The sequence below is a fragment of the Heliangelus exortis genome, chromosome 3 (genome assembly GCF_036169615.1).
Source record: "Heliangelus exortis chromosome 3, bHelExo1.hap1, whole genome shotgun sequence".
Lineage (NCBI taxonomy): Eukaryota > Metazoa > Chordata > Aves > Apodiformes > Trochilidae > Heliangelus > Heliangelus exortis.
In genome coordinates this window covers 93,180,553-93,197,979 of record NC_092424.1, presented here as the reverse complement: position 1 = coordinate 93,197,979, position 17,427 = coordinate 93,180,553, and the positions used below count along the sequence as shown (strand labels likewise).

The window sequence follows — 17,427 nt, the reverse complement described above, 5'->3', positions numbered from 1 at the left end:
GAATTTGAAATACATTTAAAGATGTTTAATCTGTCTGTTCTCTAAGAATGAGGATGCTGACTCAGAATAATTATACTCTTTATTGAACAAACTGCTCTTCTGGTAGCTCTATTCCTTTGTAAGATCTGCTAATATTTAACACCAGTCTTTTACTTCCTTAGAGGGTGATATTCAATAAGGTGAGAAATAATGTCTTATTGTACCATAAGAAATAAACAAGGCTACAGTTTTTAATTCCCATAATTGCCAGATTCAATGCCAGAGTTCAGGCTGGCAGCCTGTCGCAAGCATGTAAAGATTGTTTAAACATCTTCATAAACAACCTGAATGATGGGATTGAAAGCACCTCTACCAAGTTTGCCAATGCCACTAAACTGGGTGGTGAGGTTGATACGTCAGCCATCTTACAGAGAGACCTGGACAGGCTGAAAAACTGGATTAGTAAGAACTGCATTGAAGTTCAACAAAAAGAGGTGCAAAGCCTTGAACCTGGGCCACAATAACCAAAGAGCCCCTGTATAGGCTAGGATCTGTGAGGCTGGGAAGCAGCCTTGCTAAAAGTGACCTGGGGGTCCTGGTGGACAACAAGCTGAACATGACTCAGGATAGCACTCCTGTAACAGCAAAGGTAAACAGGTTCCTGGGTTGCACCCAATGGGCCATTACTAGCTGAGAGAGAGATGAGATCATCCCAGTCTACCCAGTGCTTGTCACACTGTACCTGGAGTACTCTGTCCAGTTCTGGTCCCCACAATTCAAGAAAGACAAAGATGGAGAGGAGAGTGTCCAAAGAAGGGTCATGAATATGATCCAAAGGCTGCATAACCTGCCTTATTTGGAAAAGCTAAAGGAGAAGGCTCCAAGGGGGACCTCATCACAGAATTCTAGTACTCAAAGAGCAGCTATAAAGAGGTCAGAGGCTCTATCTTCACAGGGAGCCATAAAGAGAACATAAAGGGCAACAGGGCAAAGTTGCACTGGGACAGGTTTCATCTCAACATTAGAAAGACATTTTTAGCAGTGAGAAAAATCAAACACTGGAGCAACCTCCCAAGTGAAGTCCCCTTCACTGGAGGTTTTAAAGATGTGATTGGACAGAATGCTGGATAACATCATGTAGGCTCTTCCCCACAAAAGTCTACTCATCGTAAAATTCATCAGTAATAATATGAAAATAATTCACTTTGTCCCTCATTAATGAATCTGTATCATTCAAGCATTTGGTAAGGTAACTAAGCTTCATTCATTAATCAAAAATATGCTTTACCGATATATATTTGGTAAGCGGTACAGCAACTTTTGTAAAAGACTGAGAAATAATTTTGATGGTTGCCTTTCTAAAACAATGTTATTTTTATTTCCTTATGAGCTAGTAATATTGATGTACCAGTAATAATGAAAGCAAAAATATTCTATAGTTTTCTAATTGCTCTGAATGTGCCATGACACAAGGAAGAGGTTGCAGTAGTATTTGTAAAATCTTCCTTAAGAAATTCCCCGGTGAATTCACCTTTCCAAATCAACTCCATGACACAGTCTAGCAGCACAGCTTAGTAAGTTATTAGTCATTTGTTGTACACCTGTGCATCTAGAATGCATGTTTAGAAGACATGAATTCAGACAGGGAATCAGAAGACAAAGGTTTTGTACAAAATCTGGTAAGAGAAATTATGCCTTCTGAATTATACTACTTATTTCTCAGTGCAGTTTCACTGTGATTTTACTTGTTCAGTTTGGAGAACAGCAGATTTTATGTCAGGTTGAAATATTCTTCATTAGGACTTTCCCATACACAAAAAAAGTCAACTTCATTTTCATTAAGTCAACTGACATTCATTATACAAAAAAGATAAGTCCACAATAAAGCCATGCTACTCTATCTCCAATGAAATATTTGTAAACTAAAAGACTATCTTTTTCAGTGTTCTTGGAAATTAGGAAGGCTTTTAAGCTAAAGCAAGATGATACATTTTTACTATAGAATAAGCAAGTGATTTGAGTCTTCAGAATGTTAAATAGAATGCTAAAAGAATAATTTCACCAGTTCTTTATCCAATGGATCCAATGTATTAGCCATATATTTCTCTTGTGAAAAGCTGATTATATTTCATAATTTATTTCTTCATTATTGCCAACTTAATATACAGCACGGTTACTAGAATTTAATACAAAATCTATAGCCCTTTGTACTGGGTGTGGCTGAGATAGAGGTAATTTCTTCACAACAGCTGGCATGGTGCTGTGTTCTGGATTTTTGACCAGAGCAGCACTGATAACACAAGGATGGTTTACTTTCTGCTGAGCAGTGCTTGCACAGTGCCAAGACCATCTCTGTTTCTCACACAGTCACACCAATGAATTTGCTGGGGTTGGGCAAGAAATTGGGAGGGGTACAGCTGGGACAGCTGACACCAATTGACAAAAGGTATATTCCATACCATATGATGTCGTGCTTGGCAATGAAAGTTGGGAGATCAAAGAGGAAAGGTGGGATGTTGGCAGTTATGTCATTTTTCCTCACAAGTAACTGTTACACATGATGGAGTCCTGCTGGCCTGGAGATGGATGAACTGCCTGAAGACAGGAAGTAGTGAATGCATTCTTTTTTTTTTGCTTTGTTTGCATATGCAGCTTTTGTATTACCTATTATATCTCAATCCAGCAGTTGTCTCACCTTTCTGCTTCCAACTCCCTCCCCCATCCCACAGTCTGGGAGGGAGCAAGTGGCTGGGTGGGGCTGAGCTGCCTATTAGGTTTAACCCACAACACATTTCAATATGTAATTTTGATGAGCAACTTTACATTATTTAATTCAGTATCCAATTAATATAATTAATATAATTAATCCTTTCCTTGCATAATCCAATACAGATACTATACTTTAAAAGTTCCTGAAGCCACCAGAAAGGCAAAATTGCACAAAGTGTTTCAGTTATACCATGATCAGATTACGTTTGTGATAGAGTATATGAGTATATGAATCTTATGAATATTATTAGTTACTTAATTATATATGAGATATCTCTTTCTCTTTGTTTTGTTTATAGAACATGCTCTTTCTAGAAAAACTGTCTTATAAAAAAGGAGGAAAACTATATATGCCTGATGAACATGTGAAACAACAAATTACATATTTTGCTATGTCCCAGTAGTAGTAACTTGTTCTCTCCCCTAAGGAAGCTCATTGAATGTCAGTACAAGTTTTATCACTATATATTCTGCATAGGAGAGGTAGATATGATAAAGGAAAGAAATTTGGGGGGAGAATTATCATCTAAATCCAGCAAATCAAAGCTAAACATGTCAAATTTCTCTTTCAACTTGCTGAATATAGTGCATTTACATCGTTTGAAATTTCCCCAAAATGAGTGTATTTCATATAATATCACAAATGATGGAATGCAGATATAATCCTTGTCTGTATGTGTGACAAAGACATGATCTCTCACACACCTATATATAGAACTGTATGTTTAAGTCACGGCATATCCCCACCTGAAAAGCTCCCAAGGCGCGGTGCTGTCATATCTCCACCATCATATATTTCAAGAGAGTCCCAGTTATGTTCAGTGGCAAAGCTGATTACCTGGATCTGTAAAACAACACCATGGTACTTTTTAAACGAGATAGACGTGTATTTTTCAAATGTTCTGCTAAGAAAAAAAATAAAAAGAGAACATGTTGCAAAGAAAATATAAATTAGCTGATCCAAAAAACACCCAAGTGTAAAATACAAATGAAACAGTAGTGTTCACTTTACAAATTGTCTTAACTCTTAGAAAATATGACACTACGTAAGAAAGATTTTGCATGTGTTGCATGGTTATAAATAATTACTCAAAGTGCAAATGAGCAGATAATCAGGACAGCTGCAGACCTTTCAAGTGACTCAGTGATATCCTAGCAGACAGAAAGGGTTGTCATTTGCGTACCAGATTGAAGGATCGGGACCTGATTTCAATATTCTACACAGTTAAAAGAGAAAGCTGCTTGTTAACCATTTCTCATTCATAACCCCATGCAAAAATGAAGTATCAGAGAATAAAGTTAACAAAATAACAATACTGAGAAAAACAAAACAAATATTTCAGTTACTCAAAAACATTATCTTACTGATTGCTAGAGATTCTAGAGTAATAAACCATTACTTTTTAAACGGAACCACAAAGTACTTAATATTCCATGCTTGACAGAATATAGACTTGCCTGAATACCTGATCCCTCAGTCACTATGATTTTCCATACACAATTCAAGCTGTTACCATAAGGTTCAGGATAACCTGGTGAAAGAATAGTACCTCTCCGCTCAGTAAAATTCCCACTGCAGGGCACTGGAAAAAAGTATTAGTGTGAATTATTTCAAAATTTAAATCACATCAGAGAACATAAAAGCAGTAATAATTGCAAAATAATTGCAAAAATAAGCTAATTATAATAATTCTCTTCTGTAGCATAAACATATAGATGTGAAGCAAAGCTCTGAACTTAGAAAGTAATGTTTCCAAAATACATGAAAAATACCAAGCATAAGACACAACTTGCATGAATAAACAATTCAAAAATTAACTTCATTTTGAGCATGTGCAGCCAGGAACAGCCTAGCAGCACAGCCAAATTGTGTCTTACCTAAGAGTAACAACAAACTGTAAAGGCATAAGAGTAAACACAACGATTGACAGAAATCACATGAATATAACCAGAGCCTAAGACAGCCCCAATATTTGATCTAGCTGTTGGTACATCAAATATCTTTACTGTATACACAATTACTTCTTTAAGGTTCTAGAGAACAGAACTAACTTAAACAAAACCAAACCAAACCAAAACCAACCAACCAAACAAAAGCAACAACAAAAAACAGAATACACAGAAAATAAGACACCTACAGTATTTATTTTTAGAATGTTAATAACTTATTGAGTAAATTCCTATGGATGACAATGACTTCTGGACATAAATCTAAGGAGGGAAAGAAAAAAACCTTACAACATTTATAAAAACAATCTCAAGTGCTAAACATTATCACACTGCAGGTCTATTGACAGATTGGATAAAATTAGCAATACTTAAAAATGTACACATTGCTTGTATTTAAGAAAGATAAATCATCCTCCTTTGTGTGATACAAATAAACAAGTACAGTGTAATAAAACAGGTAAAGACACTTCTGGGGAACTGAATTCTGCCCTGTATTTCAAGCTGTAGATGAGTCATGAAAATAATGAATGTTCAAGAAAATGTGTATCACACTTGTTCATGTAGTCTGTCATTATACAAAACACCATACTGCCAACCAGCCAGAGGATACTTAATTAATTTTTGATATGCAAAACTGCTTTTTTAATTTGAGCATGGCTGGTATTAATGGAATGAGAGAATTTATGTGGTAAATGCCATTTTCCGAAACAGGTTCTGAATTCTGCTTCAGAGACGTGCATGACAGAAGAGATGACTTAAATGTAATTGCTTACCAATGCAGCTCGGTACTGTGTCATTCCATTGAGCTAAGGCATTAGGTACAGACTGACACCGGATAGCTTTTGAGCCTTGGAGAAGATAGCCAGGACTACACTCAAATCGAACAACAGAGCCTGCTGAAAACTCAGAGCCAATTCTCCTTCCATACCTGGGCTCTGGAATAGAGCTACACTGCGTATCACTTGTGCGGGGAACAGCTGTAAAAAGAGAAAAAGAAAAGCTCATGAATCCAAACAAAAGTCACCATCTAAAAAATTAACAGACCATGAAAATTGTCATTGTTTCCTCTTAAAACAGAGAAAGACCCTGACAGGGTTAAATCCTGACGGGGTTAATTCCTGTAACTTTCCACTAAAGCAGTGTGAACATCTTCTGTCTTGTAAGTACAGTTCTTGCTTTTAAAAACAAGACACTGCCAAGGCCAACTGGGCAGCAAGGGGATTAACTTCTGTAGGTCTTGTTCTCAAAACAAGGCACTGCCAAGGCTAGCTAGGCACTGGGGGAGCGCGAACACCTGCATGGAGACAGGATGAGGCAGCCACAACCAGCAGATAAGGGAGAAATTATCGCAAGGGTCCAATTTCGCTCTGTAACAAGAGGATGAAGTCATTGAAAACAGGAAAGATAAAGAGTGATAAAGAGAGAGACAGAGCTTAAATATATTTGTTCCTTCTACTTGCTCTGCTCCCTGTATTCTCAAAGAATGACCTAATGCTTTCATGGCTGGTAGCTGGATTGTAGTTTTGGGCTGTCACCACGTAGCATCACGTGAGCGCCATGGCAGCTTGGAGAGCAGCTGACACTGTAAGCGTGTCCTTAGGCATGAGAGCATCAGTGGGTCTTTCATCTGCCCTCTTACATGACAGGATATTATACCTACCACCAATTTTACTTATCAAACACGGAGGTTTTGTATTCACATTACAAGTTTCTCATTAGAAAACAATAAAAATAATATGCTGTAGATAATCATATAAAAAACCAATGCAATATTATACAATTAGTTGATTTATCTTTCTGGAGAACACGAAGTCATAACAACATATCCTCAAAGCTATTTTAGTGTTTGCAGTTGATGACAATTATTTTTTAGCAATAATTTATAAGAATACATATACCTGATGTGATGCAACAGTTAAAAGACTGTAAGCAACATCTAAAGTGAAAAGTAAAAAAAATTAATCAGAAGCCCATGAGTTTCTTTTCCTTTTGGCTTTCTTATTTACAACCCTTTCTTTATAACTGGTACTTTTATGTGCTTATTGACTCTTGGTATTGTGCCTGTTGTTAGTGTATCAAACTTGATCTTTCTACATTTCATTTTGCAGTTAGATTGTAAATGTCCAAATTTTATATACACATATATATATATAGTTATAGATGTATCGTTTGTGTGCAGTATCATCTGTGGTTTACACTATATTAAAATAAATGTATATTCAAAATAGTCTCATTAAATATAAATAATTTTTCTATGTGACTGGCATGTTCAAAAAAAGTTGAAAAAAGTTTGTTTTTTTCAAGTATTAGTTTCAGGCAATCAATGCATACATATAAATAAGTAGCACCATGAAAATTGCTTGCCACTTTGTATTTAATTAGCAATAAGTGAATGACACAGGGAAAAAAAAAGAGATGGTTAGTGTGAGGTTCCATTAAGCAGAATTGGCTTTGCCTCAAATGACAATTGGCAACTGGAATGTTGGACACTGGTCTCCTGATGAGCACAAAGATGGGAATGTCAGATGAGGGCTCTCTCCCAGATGAGCTGTCAGTGAGCTGTCTCCAACTGGCCAAGGACTGTTGGGCCGGGTAAGGGTGATCCCCAGGCAATGGTATCTGGTGTGCTTACAATGTGTGGAGGGAAAACTTAGAGAAAGCAACATTCCTGAATTTTGGAATCTATAGAAGTGCAGCAGAAAACTGAGAGCCACAGCCACTCCAAGAGCATATAAAGAACTCCAATGCAAAAATCCTTTGCTGCCAGACTGCAGACCTGCCTAAGACTGGCCCACCACCCCAGGGAGAAGGATCATCAGGATGTCACAGGATCTTATCTCTCTCCTTCCATCTCCTGTCTTTCTCTCTCTTTCAACAGACTTGCCAAATCTTTACCAGGTCTTCATATTTCTGTCCACCAAATAAAACTTTCTATTTGCACCCAACCCTTCGTGGCTGGACTTAGATCTTGCAGCATCCAAACATTGTTACACCTACAGAATGGAGGGAGGATTGTAAGATAAGGGTAGTGTTCAAACACCTCTTACATGTTGTTAGGTTTGGGGCATCAATCACATCCCTAGGTGTCCTCTGGTGTAAACCAGGACATAATGTGTCATGGTGAGGTCCATGGAAAATAATACTAACAGTCTTAGTTCTGCTCTTTAATTACACTCAGCAGTAAATGTATGCCTGTGTATTTTATTCTTTTATTCTTTGTATTTAATCAGTTTAATTGTTAAAGTCACATTCCTCTTTTATTGTTTTACCCCTTTGTCTTTCTTCCACAGTCTTTTGTCCTCCTAATATGCAAACTTTCTCAATAGTCTTCTTTAAAATCTCTTTTGACCTTATAAATTAATTCACATAATTTGTATACTAGAGCAAGTGAAGGAAGACAAGCATTAAAATCCCATAATTTTTGGGTTGTAGAAAGGTCATTACGTTGCTTTTTAGGGAAAGAATCCTACTGCTGCAGCCTCTGCTGTGTAAAAATATATTGAAAGAAACTGTGTTGTTTCTTAGGTGATGCCCTAGCACTTCCGTGTGGAAGAAAGTGTAAGATAAATCTGAAAAAAAAATTTATTATTCCCAGTCTTCTTAATGTGATTTTTCCTACCATATTTGAACATATCTGACCCTAAAATCCTAAAAACCTGGATATTAACTTAGTCTGGTATTAAATATACCTTTTACCTATCATATGAAAAACAAGGAAGAGTGATCACCCAATAAAAAGAAACAGATACAGATGATGTGCAGCTAAAAAGAAGTGTTTGAGAAGGTGGTATTGCAAAAGCCATTAAAGCTGAATCAAAAGCTACAGACCTTACCAGTTGCTTGCTCAAACCAGGGTGTGAAATAATACAAGGTCTGGCTTTTTCTCTCCAGCCTCTCATTTGGATTTACCTATAGTGATGCCAACCAAGGCTTTTCAAGCTGTATCACAGAGACATTCCATTTTTGATAGTAATTATCCTACATATTTTAGTAAATGTTTCATTCTGCTATGAAACAAAATTGAAATCAGTCCAGTGGAAAAGTGAACAGGGAATAAGGTCAGCCTGGAACAGAGGGTGATAAATAAAGTAATTGACTTTTAGCTGAGATTCCTGTGTTCGATTTGAAAGTGGATGTTACTCTTTATAGTACTTAAAAATATCTACCAAGCATCCAGTCATGGGAAATGCAATCACATGCTTCACAGGGAGAGAAAAATCTCAGAATTGTAATATTTGTTATATACTACTAACTCATCAACAAATAAATGTATACATACATATGTGTATCAAATAAAGTTCCTAAGATATATTTTAACATTTATTTTAAAAGCTGGATATTTGAGTAGCGTCACAATGTTATTGAGACAAATCAAGTGACTTTGCCTGATTCGTTTTCTGCTGGTGCAGAGAATACTTCTCATTTTCTAAAACTTATTTCTTACCGTTACTAAAAAATAAGTATAGTCCAAATAAATGTCTGAAATGAGGCGTATCATTGCACTCACCTGGAGACTTACTGTTCAACAGCAACACGTGTGTGTGTGCTTATTACAGAATCACAGAACTGTTATGGTTGGAAAAACCCTAAAGATCATCAAGTCCAACCATAAAGCTAATACACTGCTAAGACCACCAGTAAACCACATCCTTACGTACTATACCTGCACATATTTAAAATACCTCCAGGAATAGTGACTTGACCAACTCCAGGGGCAGCTTGTTCTGTTTTCTAATTCTAATTTTAATTTCTCTTTTCCAATTCATTGTGCATGATACATTTAAATGTAAGTGACATTTTTGATGTGTAAAACTGGAAGACAGTGACATCTTGAATGATAACCAGAGTGTGCAGTCATGGGGCTACCTTTCTACAAACACAGCAATAAGAAGGATTAAAAACAACATCCAGAGGGAGTTTAAACAGTTCCAACAAGCTCTTTACAACTATGAAAATATCCTTGAGGTGAGATAATCCTTTCCATTAATTTTCTGTGTGAAATCATGATGGTCCTCCAATAAAAAAAAATAAAAAAAAAAAAAAAAAGTAATATATTTTGATAATATATACTTCAATTTAGTAAAGCTAAAAATGTAGTAAACAATAAAGCACAGTGTACAAACACTCATTAAGCTTACTGAGTGTGTATGCAATACACTACTGAACTGCCCAGAAGACCCTTTGGGACCAAATTTGTTGCCTCTACAGCCAGCCTGTAAGCACTGCTCCAGGTGTCACCAGCCTATATTCTTTAAGACACATGGATCAACTTAGTGTTCTAAGCTGCCTTGCAGCATGGTGTCAGACTTGGACATGTTGCCTCATTCTTTCATTTGAATTGCAGTGTGCAGATATGCACATAATATGGCCTCAAATCCAGCTTTGCCAGCAAGAGACCTGAAAGTCTTGAATCTGCCACCTTTCAATGCTGAAACTACTTAACAATTTCTGCCATACCCATTTTCCCTCCAAGCTCTCTAAGAATACAGAATTTCTTAGCAGCCTGAACAAAAACTCTTGAAATTTCATCTGGGAGTACTAAGCAATACTAATACAATTAACCAAAGTCCCCAATACCTTGAGCTGAGATAGTTATTAATGAGTTAAGCTTGAAAGTGCCTTTGGCACTTATACCATCTCTTTATAATATTACACTATGGAACAGTGTCTGATGCAGAATCCAAATGAACTTCAGTCAAGCTAATTCTGAAACTGTAGGTGGTAAAAACATGTCAAAGCACAGCTATATTCTTTCAGCAACATTATGTTGCCTGTAACTACCCAGAACTGTGATTTTCCTAACTACTTGAAAATATTTTTCCTTTTTTTTTTTTCTTCTTTGTGTCTTGAGAGTGCTGAAATGAACAGTACTTCTAAGAATGAAGATTTCAGGTGAATATTTTCATAACAGCTCTTATGCTGCACTCACATGTTAAGTGACAATCAGTATAGAACCCTAAAATATATTTTTCTATTGTTTTTGTTAGAAAAAAATCATTATTTCATGTGCTAACTGTAATTGGATCATCAAAGATTAAGTATAAAATTAATGTTAAGGATACAGTTAAGTATAAACCATTTCATTGTATTTTTGATATCTGTTTCAGGTAACCGAATATTTCTTCACCAGAACCACATCACCTATTTTCTTTGTCTTTATATTATCTGGATAAAAATCAGAAATCATCACAATGTTGATAGTGTTTAACAAATTTAGTAATTTTATTTGTACTGATTTACTGAACTCCAAAATGCATTTAGCAATTCTGGGTGGAATTTCAGCACCCATTTCAAATGCTACCCATTTCACTTTCATCTCAAGAAAATCTGGTTTTTAACAGTGATGCCTCCTCTGGTCCGTAACAGCCTAGCAACTTAAATCCAACTCAATACAAAATAAATATCTATAACAGCTTTTGCTCAAAACTGAATTTAGTAGCCATTGTCTTTAGACAATAAGGTCCATGGACTGCTCCCTACTCAGTTAAGCAAAATCTACTGGCTAGATTTAACAGACATTTCTACCAGATAATAAGACTAAGTAGCTACAACCTAGCTAGGTGTTCAAAAACAGAGAAGAGCTCTTGGTGGGTGTGGATATAGAGGCCAGATTGGGCTGGAAGGACTGCAAGATGATACAGTTGAGGAACTGGCAGGAGGTTGGAATTAAGTTGAGAAGATCTGGTATACTCCTAAGGAACAGGCATGAAGAGGGTACTGGTGAATTTGTTAGAGAGATTTGAGATCTTTTGAACAAATGATCCCAGTCTGGGAAAACTGAGAATTTGGCAGCAGTGCTAGACCAGGATCTTTTCAAACAATTTAAACATGAAATGGAACATACCAGAAGTGGAGGCAAGGAGAGGTAATACATATCAGGAGTATGGCAGTCCAGTTGGAGCAAAATCTAGCAATGCAAACTACAGAAAAAGTTTGCAGGTATGCTAATTATGAAATTCAAAATACTTGTGGGTATGTTGCATGTACTGAGTGGGCAACCTAATGACAGATGATGAGGAAAATATTAAATTAATATTAAAGGTCTGTTCTGCCTTGCCTTCATAGTCCACACCATGAACTTCTACAGTCTGAGGGATGACATTAACACTCAGCAGTAAGGGAGCAACAGATTATAGACTGCTGAGAAAGGTTGGACATATTCAAGCCCAGGGAACTACATGATTAACTGGAGAAAAGTGCCATTATGAATCCAGTCTACCATTAGAAGAAGTCCCTGATGGGTAGAAAAAGGTTAAGACTACACCTATATTTAATAAAATGCCTTAAGAACTAAGAAGAAATCAAAATAACACACTTTGTGAGACTGGCACCAGTGTTTTTCACCCAAACCAGACGTGTTTACCTTGATAAACAAAGTGGAATCCCCTGGCTGATGCCCCACTCTTGGCACTGAATCGCAGTAGAATTTGATTAGATGTAGCCAAAGGCAATGTCTCTCCTATAAACAAAAACAGGAAACAGAATAACCACACAAAACAGAAACAAGAGTTACAACTCTTCGGCATGTAATCAAATATTCTGCTAAAACAGAGATTTTGTTTTCCTCTATATTTAAAGAAAATGTAAAAAACAGTGTATAGAATAAACTTTGCCACTGAAGGTTTGAAAACTTGTAAAAAGATTTAATGATTCAACAACATAAACTTTCTGACATTTAATGCAGCTACTGGAGCTAGACCCCTAATGAACTATTTGTCTAGGGAACCTACTGCCATCTGGGGCCAAAATAATAGAAGAATTTTTGGTTAACTTTTTTCTGTGACTTATAGCTTTACTTCGCTTTATAAACCACATTGATTAGCTGGAAATATTTGATAAATATCACAAGGGATGTTCATGTCATGTTTACCATTTAACGATTAAAACTGACTTGAGAGAGAACACCTCCATGATTCGATTTATGTATTTGTTTCAATAAAATGTATCATTACACATGAACTAATCCACATTACAACCTTCTAACAGCATTTCAAAATTTATATTTTGGCTTGAGGACTAATAAAGATGTTTATATCCTTTCCTCAGATATCTATCTACAGTAATGATAAAAGTTCACTAATGAATCATTGCAGACAAAATGACAGTACTTTTACACTACAAGGATACCAATCCACCTGAAAACTAGTTTTATTCTTATTGGATTATATCAACATGTATTTTAGTAAATTCAGCTGAAATTATTGGTAATGCACTAGTTTAGTATATATTAAGATAAATGCATATATAGGACTTATAATTATTTCACTTAGTTTTATACTACATACACTAGCAATACAACATAGCAGAATTGTCTCCTAAATCAATGTAAAGCAGATTGTCATAATTTATAAGTAAAAATGACAAGTTTAAATTCCCCATAAATATTTTTAAATGTCTGCTGTGAAAACAGACATTAGTTTCCACTTTTTTATATGTTTAATGCAGTAAAATTCAGTGCTTAGATGACTTGTCTCTTAGATTTAAACATTAAAATGCAAATATTTTGTTTTCTCACTGAACTCCTACCAGTAATGAAGCAAATTTGAAAGTTTAATTTGTGAACTCTTATTATGACACAAATAGCTAGGATTCACCGGAGGAAAAATTATGAACTGCACAACTGAAATAATAAAATGCTTTCTGTAAATCAGAGTATCAAATATTTCTCCGATTGTTGAAAACTAAGAAAAAAAAAAAAACCTGGATTGCAAATATCTTAAACTCATATACAAACTCTCCTAAATACTTGTAGTATATGCCAAAACACCTTCATAGGTGCAAACCCACATATCTATATCCATCTATATCTCTCTCTATCTCTCTATATCTATGTATCTGTATCTATCTATAAATATTCACTTGAGATGAAGACAGTCATTATATTGTCATAAACTGGAAATTCTGGCCATAATGAAATCCATATAAGTTTGACTATAATTTCACAGGGTCACCTTACTGCTGGAGTTACCTGAATGGAACAGCTGGCCTGCTTTTAGTCTAAGTGCACGTTTGCATACAGATAATTGCACTTTGTTACTACAAGTAATTTGTGTTGAACTTAGACATTCAGAAAATGTAGGTGTGTAATTCACAGAGTTTAGGGAAAGAGAAGATAATTATACCATCCATCCTGTCCTCCGAAAGATCTGAGAATTTCACCCAACTATTTTGGTACCCATCCTAGTGATCAGTTCTTGCCTAAACCATATGTTCAAGAAGAATGTCTTGATTCAAAGATTTAGAAGGGTGGTCCATTTCTCTTGGCACTGGGAAAAAGACTTTATTATTATATTCCCAAATGAAATGCATAACATTCTTCTGATTTATTTTTTCCATATAGAATTGTGCACACTTTTTTTATTACCTACCTGAGTGGGATCCAGACAGTGAACTAAGAAGTCTAGCCTGAGAGTTTTCTCCATCAAATAATTCTGCCACATCATTCAAAGCCGTCTGAAAGTAGGCAAATTGTCCAAACACAACTAAATCAAAAAAAAAAAAAAAAAAAAAAAAAGAGAGAAATAAAAATATAAAGAGAATACAACAAGAATCTAGTCTTTGAAGCAAATTTAATGTGATGTTTTTGCTTGTTTAGTTACCAGTGGATTCCTTGTCTACCATGATAAAACAGTTGCATTAAACATAAATAACAGGAAACTGATGTACTTTTCATTACTTATTTTTAATTAAAAAAAAAAGGATAATTAAATCACTCTTTCCCCAGAAGTATGCTCTCTAGTCAAATAAATCTTATTACATATTACAAAGGTACCTACGAGAATAAGAAAATGGAATATCTAAAAAACAAAATTCCCAATTGTTAATGATCTTAGCAGCTGGTAGGATTCTCATATATGATTTGTTGCTTATCCAGCTTTAATTTGAAAAATATGTTTTAGTGTTATCAATGTGGCTATTTTTGTAACTTTGAATAGTAATTATTTATCATAAAGAATAAAAAAACAGATTAAAGATTAAAAATTACAGTGTGTTACATGTTCCCACATGTTGCTACACTTAATTTGCACCTCACCTGCAAGCAATTTAAAGTGTATTACCAAATAAATCATTTAATTATACAATACATCTTACTAGTATATATCAAATGGTTCATTGAATTCAAATATGATAGCAATAGAAACAAGAAGCAACAAACTGATGAAGTCAAATTAATAAAACCACTGTTTTTCTCACTGTATCACCTACAGCAAGGGAGGAATCTGTTTTAATATTATCAAAGAATTACAGAATTGTCACAGCTGGAAAAGTCCTAGATCACCATGTCCAACTGTTAACATCCCCCTCTCTGAATAAAATAAAGAAATAAATTTATCAATATCTGTATCACCATGTCACCATGCCCATTATAGAATTTACCTATTCTAGATATACTTGATATTCTGGATATACTATATATTCTTGTGTATACAGGCCATGGGTCTTCAGTGCAGCCCTGTGCACCCTGTGTTTTCCAACTTTCTCGTGAAATTCTTTTTTTTTTTTTTTTTTAAACAAATTATATTTCCTTATGTCCCACTGAAATTTGTTGCATTACAACTTGTGACTACTGCTACTTGATTTCTTATTGCATACTTCTAGAAGAGTCCTCCTTCACATCTCCAAGCTGAACTTCCTTCAGCTTTTCCTTGTCCTGTGCTTCAGCCTGATAATTATCTTGCTGGGTCTCTGTTGGGAATGTTCCATTTTAGCAAGTTGTGCCTTGAAATTTGGAAGCACCAAACTACAGACGTAGTTTCCAGATGCTGCTTCATGAAAGCTATGAAGAGGAAAACAATACATTCACCTCGCAGTCTGTATCCCTGGAGGGGAAAGACATTCAGACGCAGTGCTCAAGGTGGCCTTGGCAGTGCTAAGTTAATAGCTGGACTTGATGATCTTAAAGATCTTTTCCAACCAAAACAGTTCTATGAGTCTATGAATTTCTTCAACATAAGTCATTTCCATGGACTGTAATTCTTCATGAACTGCTCCAGCATGGAGCCCCTGCCAGGTTAGAAGTCCTGCTGGCAAATCTGCTTCAGCATGGGATCTCCACAGGGTCTCACCCTTCTTTGGTTTGGTTTGGAGACTGTGGTGTGGTTCTTGTTTTGCTGTGGAGACTGCCATGGGGTGCAGGTGGAAATCTGCTCCATAGGCTGCCAGGAAACAGCCTGGTTCACCATGGTCTTCATCATGGGCTTGGAGAGGAATTTCTGCTCCGAGCCTGGAGCATCACCTTCTCCTCCTTTTTCGCTGACTTTGCTGCCTGCAGAGCTGTGTTCACATCACTTCTCTCTCCTTCTGCAGTTCCTATTGTGCAGGTTTGTTTTTTCTTCCCCCTTCTGAAACTTGTTATCTCAGGGATGCTATCACTGATGGGTTTGGCCTTGGCCAGCAGTAGGTGTGCCTTGGAGCTGGCTGGCATAAGGGAAGCTTCTAGAGGTTTCTCACAGATGTCACAGAATCACCGACTACCCTCCCACTACCAAAACATTGCCACACAAACCCAATACATTTGTTTTTTTAATAACTGATTTTACTTTGCAGGAAGCTTGAATGAATGATGGTCCTATGATGATGAATGATGCAATCAGTGAAAGTATTGTGTTTGGAGAGCAGACAAAGATGGCTTAGCTGAAATCTATTGATTATTCTAGGGAGGAGTAAAAGGGTCAAAACCCTAGAATCAATTTCTGTGTCAAGAATATTTTATTTTTGAAAAGTGATTTGAAATATATTGAAAATCCAGAAGTCACTACTACAACATGATTTGAGCAGTTGAACAGCATTTCATGATTGATAAATCAGTAGCTGAAATTCTTACCAAATTCTTTGGGTACAGTTATTGAATAATGGCAAGTCTGTCCAGCAGTGTAATTATGAGGATAACTTGGTGATAAAACCACTCCCTCTGATCCAGTATACTGCCCTCCACATGGTGCTGGAAACAAGACAGAAAGAAATGGTTTATATTAATTATAGTTGTCTGTATTAGTTCAGTCTGAAAACGAAAACCTAAAGATTACAAAGTGACTTTGCTTTTTATTTAGTTTTCCTATAATGACAAAACTGATGGTTCTTTCTCAGCATATAGTCTTAATAAAAATTTAGTTGAAAATATTAATTAGAGTTTTGCTTTACTAGTACTCATCTACACCTAGAAGTATAAATTTTTTGGTTGAAAGAAACCGTTAACTGAGAATGTACAGGGTTTTTTTGACTAAAACATTACTAAAACCGATCAATTTTACGGGAATAAAAGATCATTATACAGTAAGTTTACTCAAGAAGAAATTAATGAAATTATTTTAAAAATAGATAAATCAAACTACCAAAACCTAGAATTGTTACACTACTTTTGTTTTTAAGCTAGAAAACCATAATTTCATAATTTAAACAATTACTTTCTACCACAAGGAACAAAGCAAACCAATGTTACTCCACCCTGGGAATCTCACATCTAGAGGATGACATTTTATTAACTGCCTGGTAACCAGTTCTGAGGAGGAGGACCTTGAATCCAGGTGGACAAGCTCACTGGTCTGGGGCTATTAAAGGACTCTGTTACCGGCTCCTGCCTTTGCTGACCTGGCTCATGTGCTGTGGGACTGTGCTCAGTGAGTGAGAGCACAGCCTGTGCTTTTGCTTTAGCCATCCTCAGCTCCTGCCTCATCTACCCTTGAGGAGAAGCCCTGTTCTTTCTGCTTCCTGACAGTAACTGGGCTTCAA

General features: G+C 36.0%; 1 protein-coding gene across 1 annotated transcript in view; it reads right to left on the bottom strand.

Moving 5' to 3' along the window:
• The window catches only part of CSMD1 (CUB and Sushi multiple domains 1), a 956,173-nt gene that overhangs the window by 122,803 nt on the left and 815,943 nt on the right, over positions 1-17,427 (bottom strand). The window contains exons 31-36 of the mRNA XM_071741767.1: positions 16,523-16,639; positions 14,067-14,180; positions 12,062-12,157; positions 5,472-5,675; positions 4,207-4,331; positions 3,496-3,592 (exon numbers count right to left, since the gene is read on the bottom strand). Of these exons, the coding sequence (XP_071597868.1) occupies positions 3,496-3,592; positions 4,207-4,331; positions 5,472-5,675; positions 12,062-12,157; positions 14,067-14,180; positions 16,523-16,639 (753 nt within the window). The remainder of the gene's footprint in view (positions 1-3,495; positions 3,593-4,206; positions 4,332-5,471; positions 5,676-12,061; positions 12,158-14,066; positions 14,181-16,522; positions 16,640-17,427) is intronic.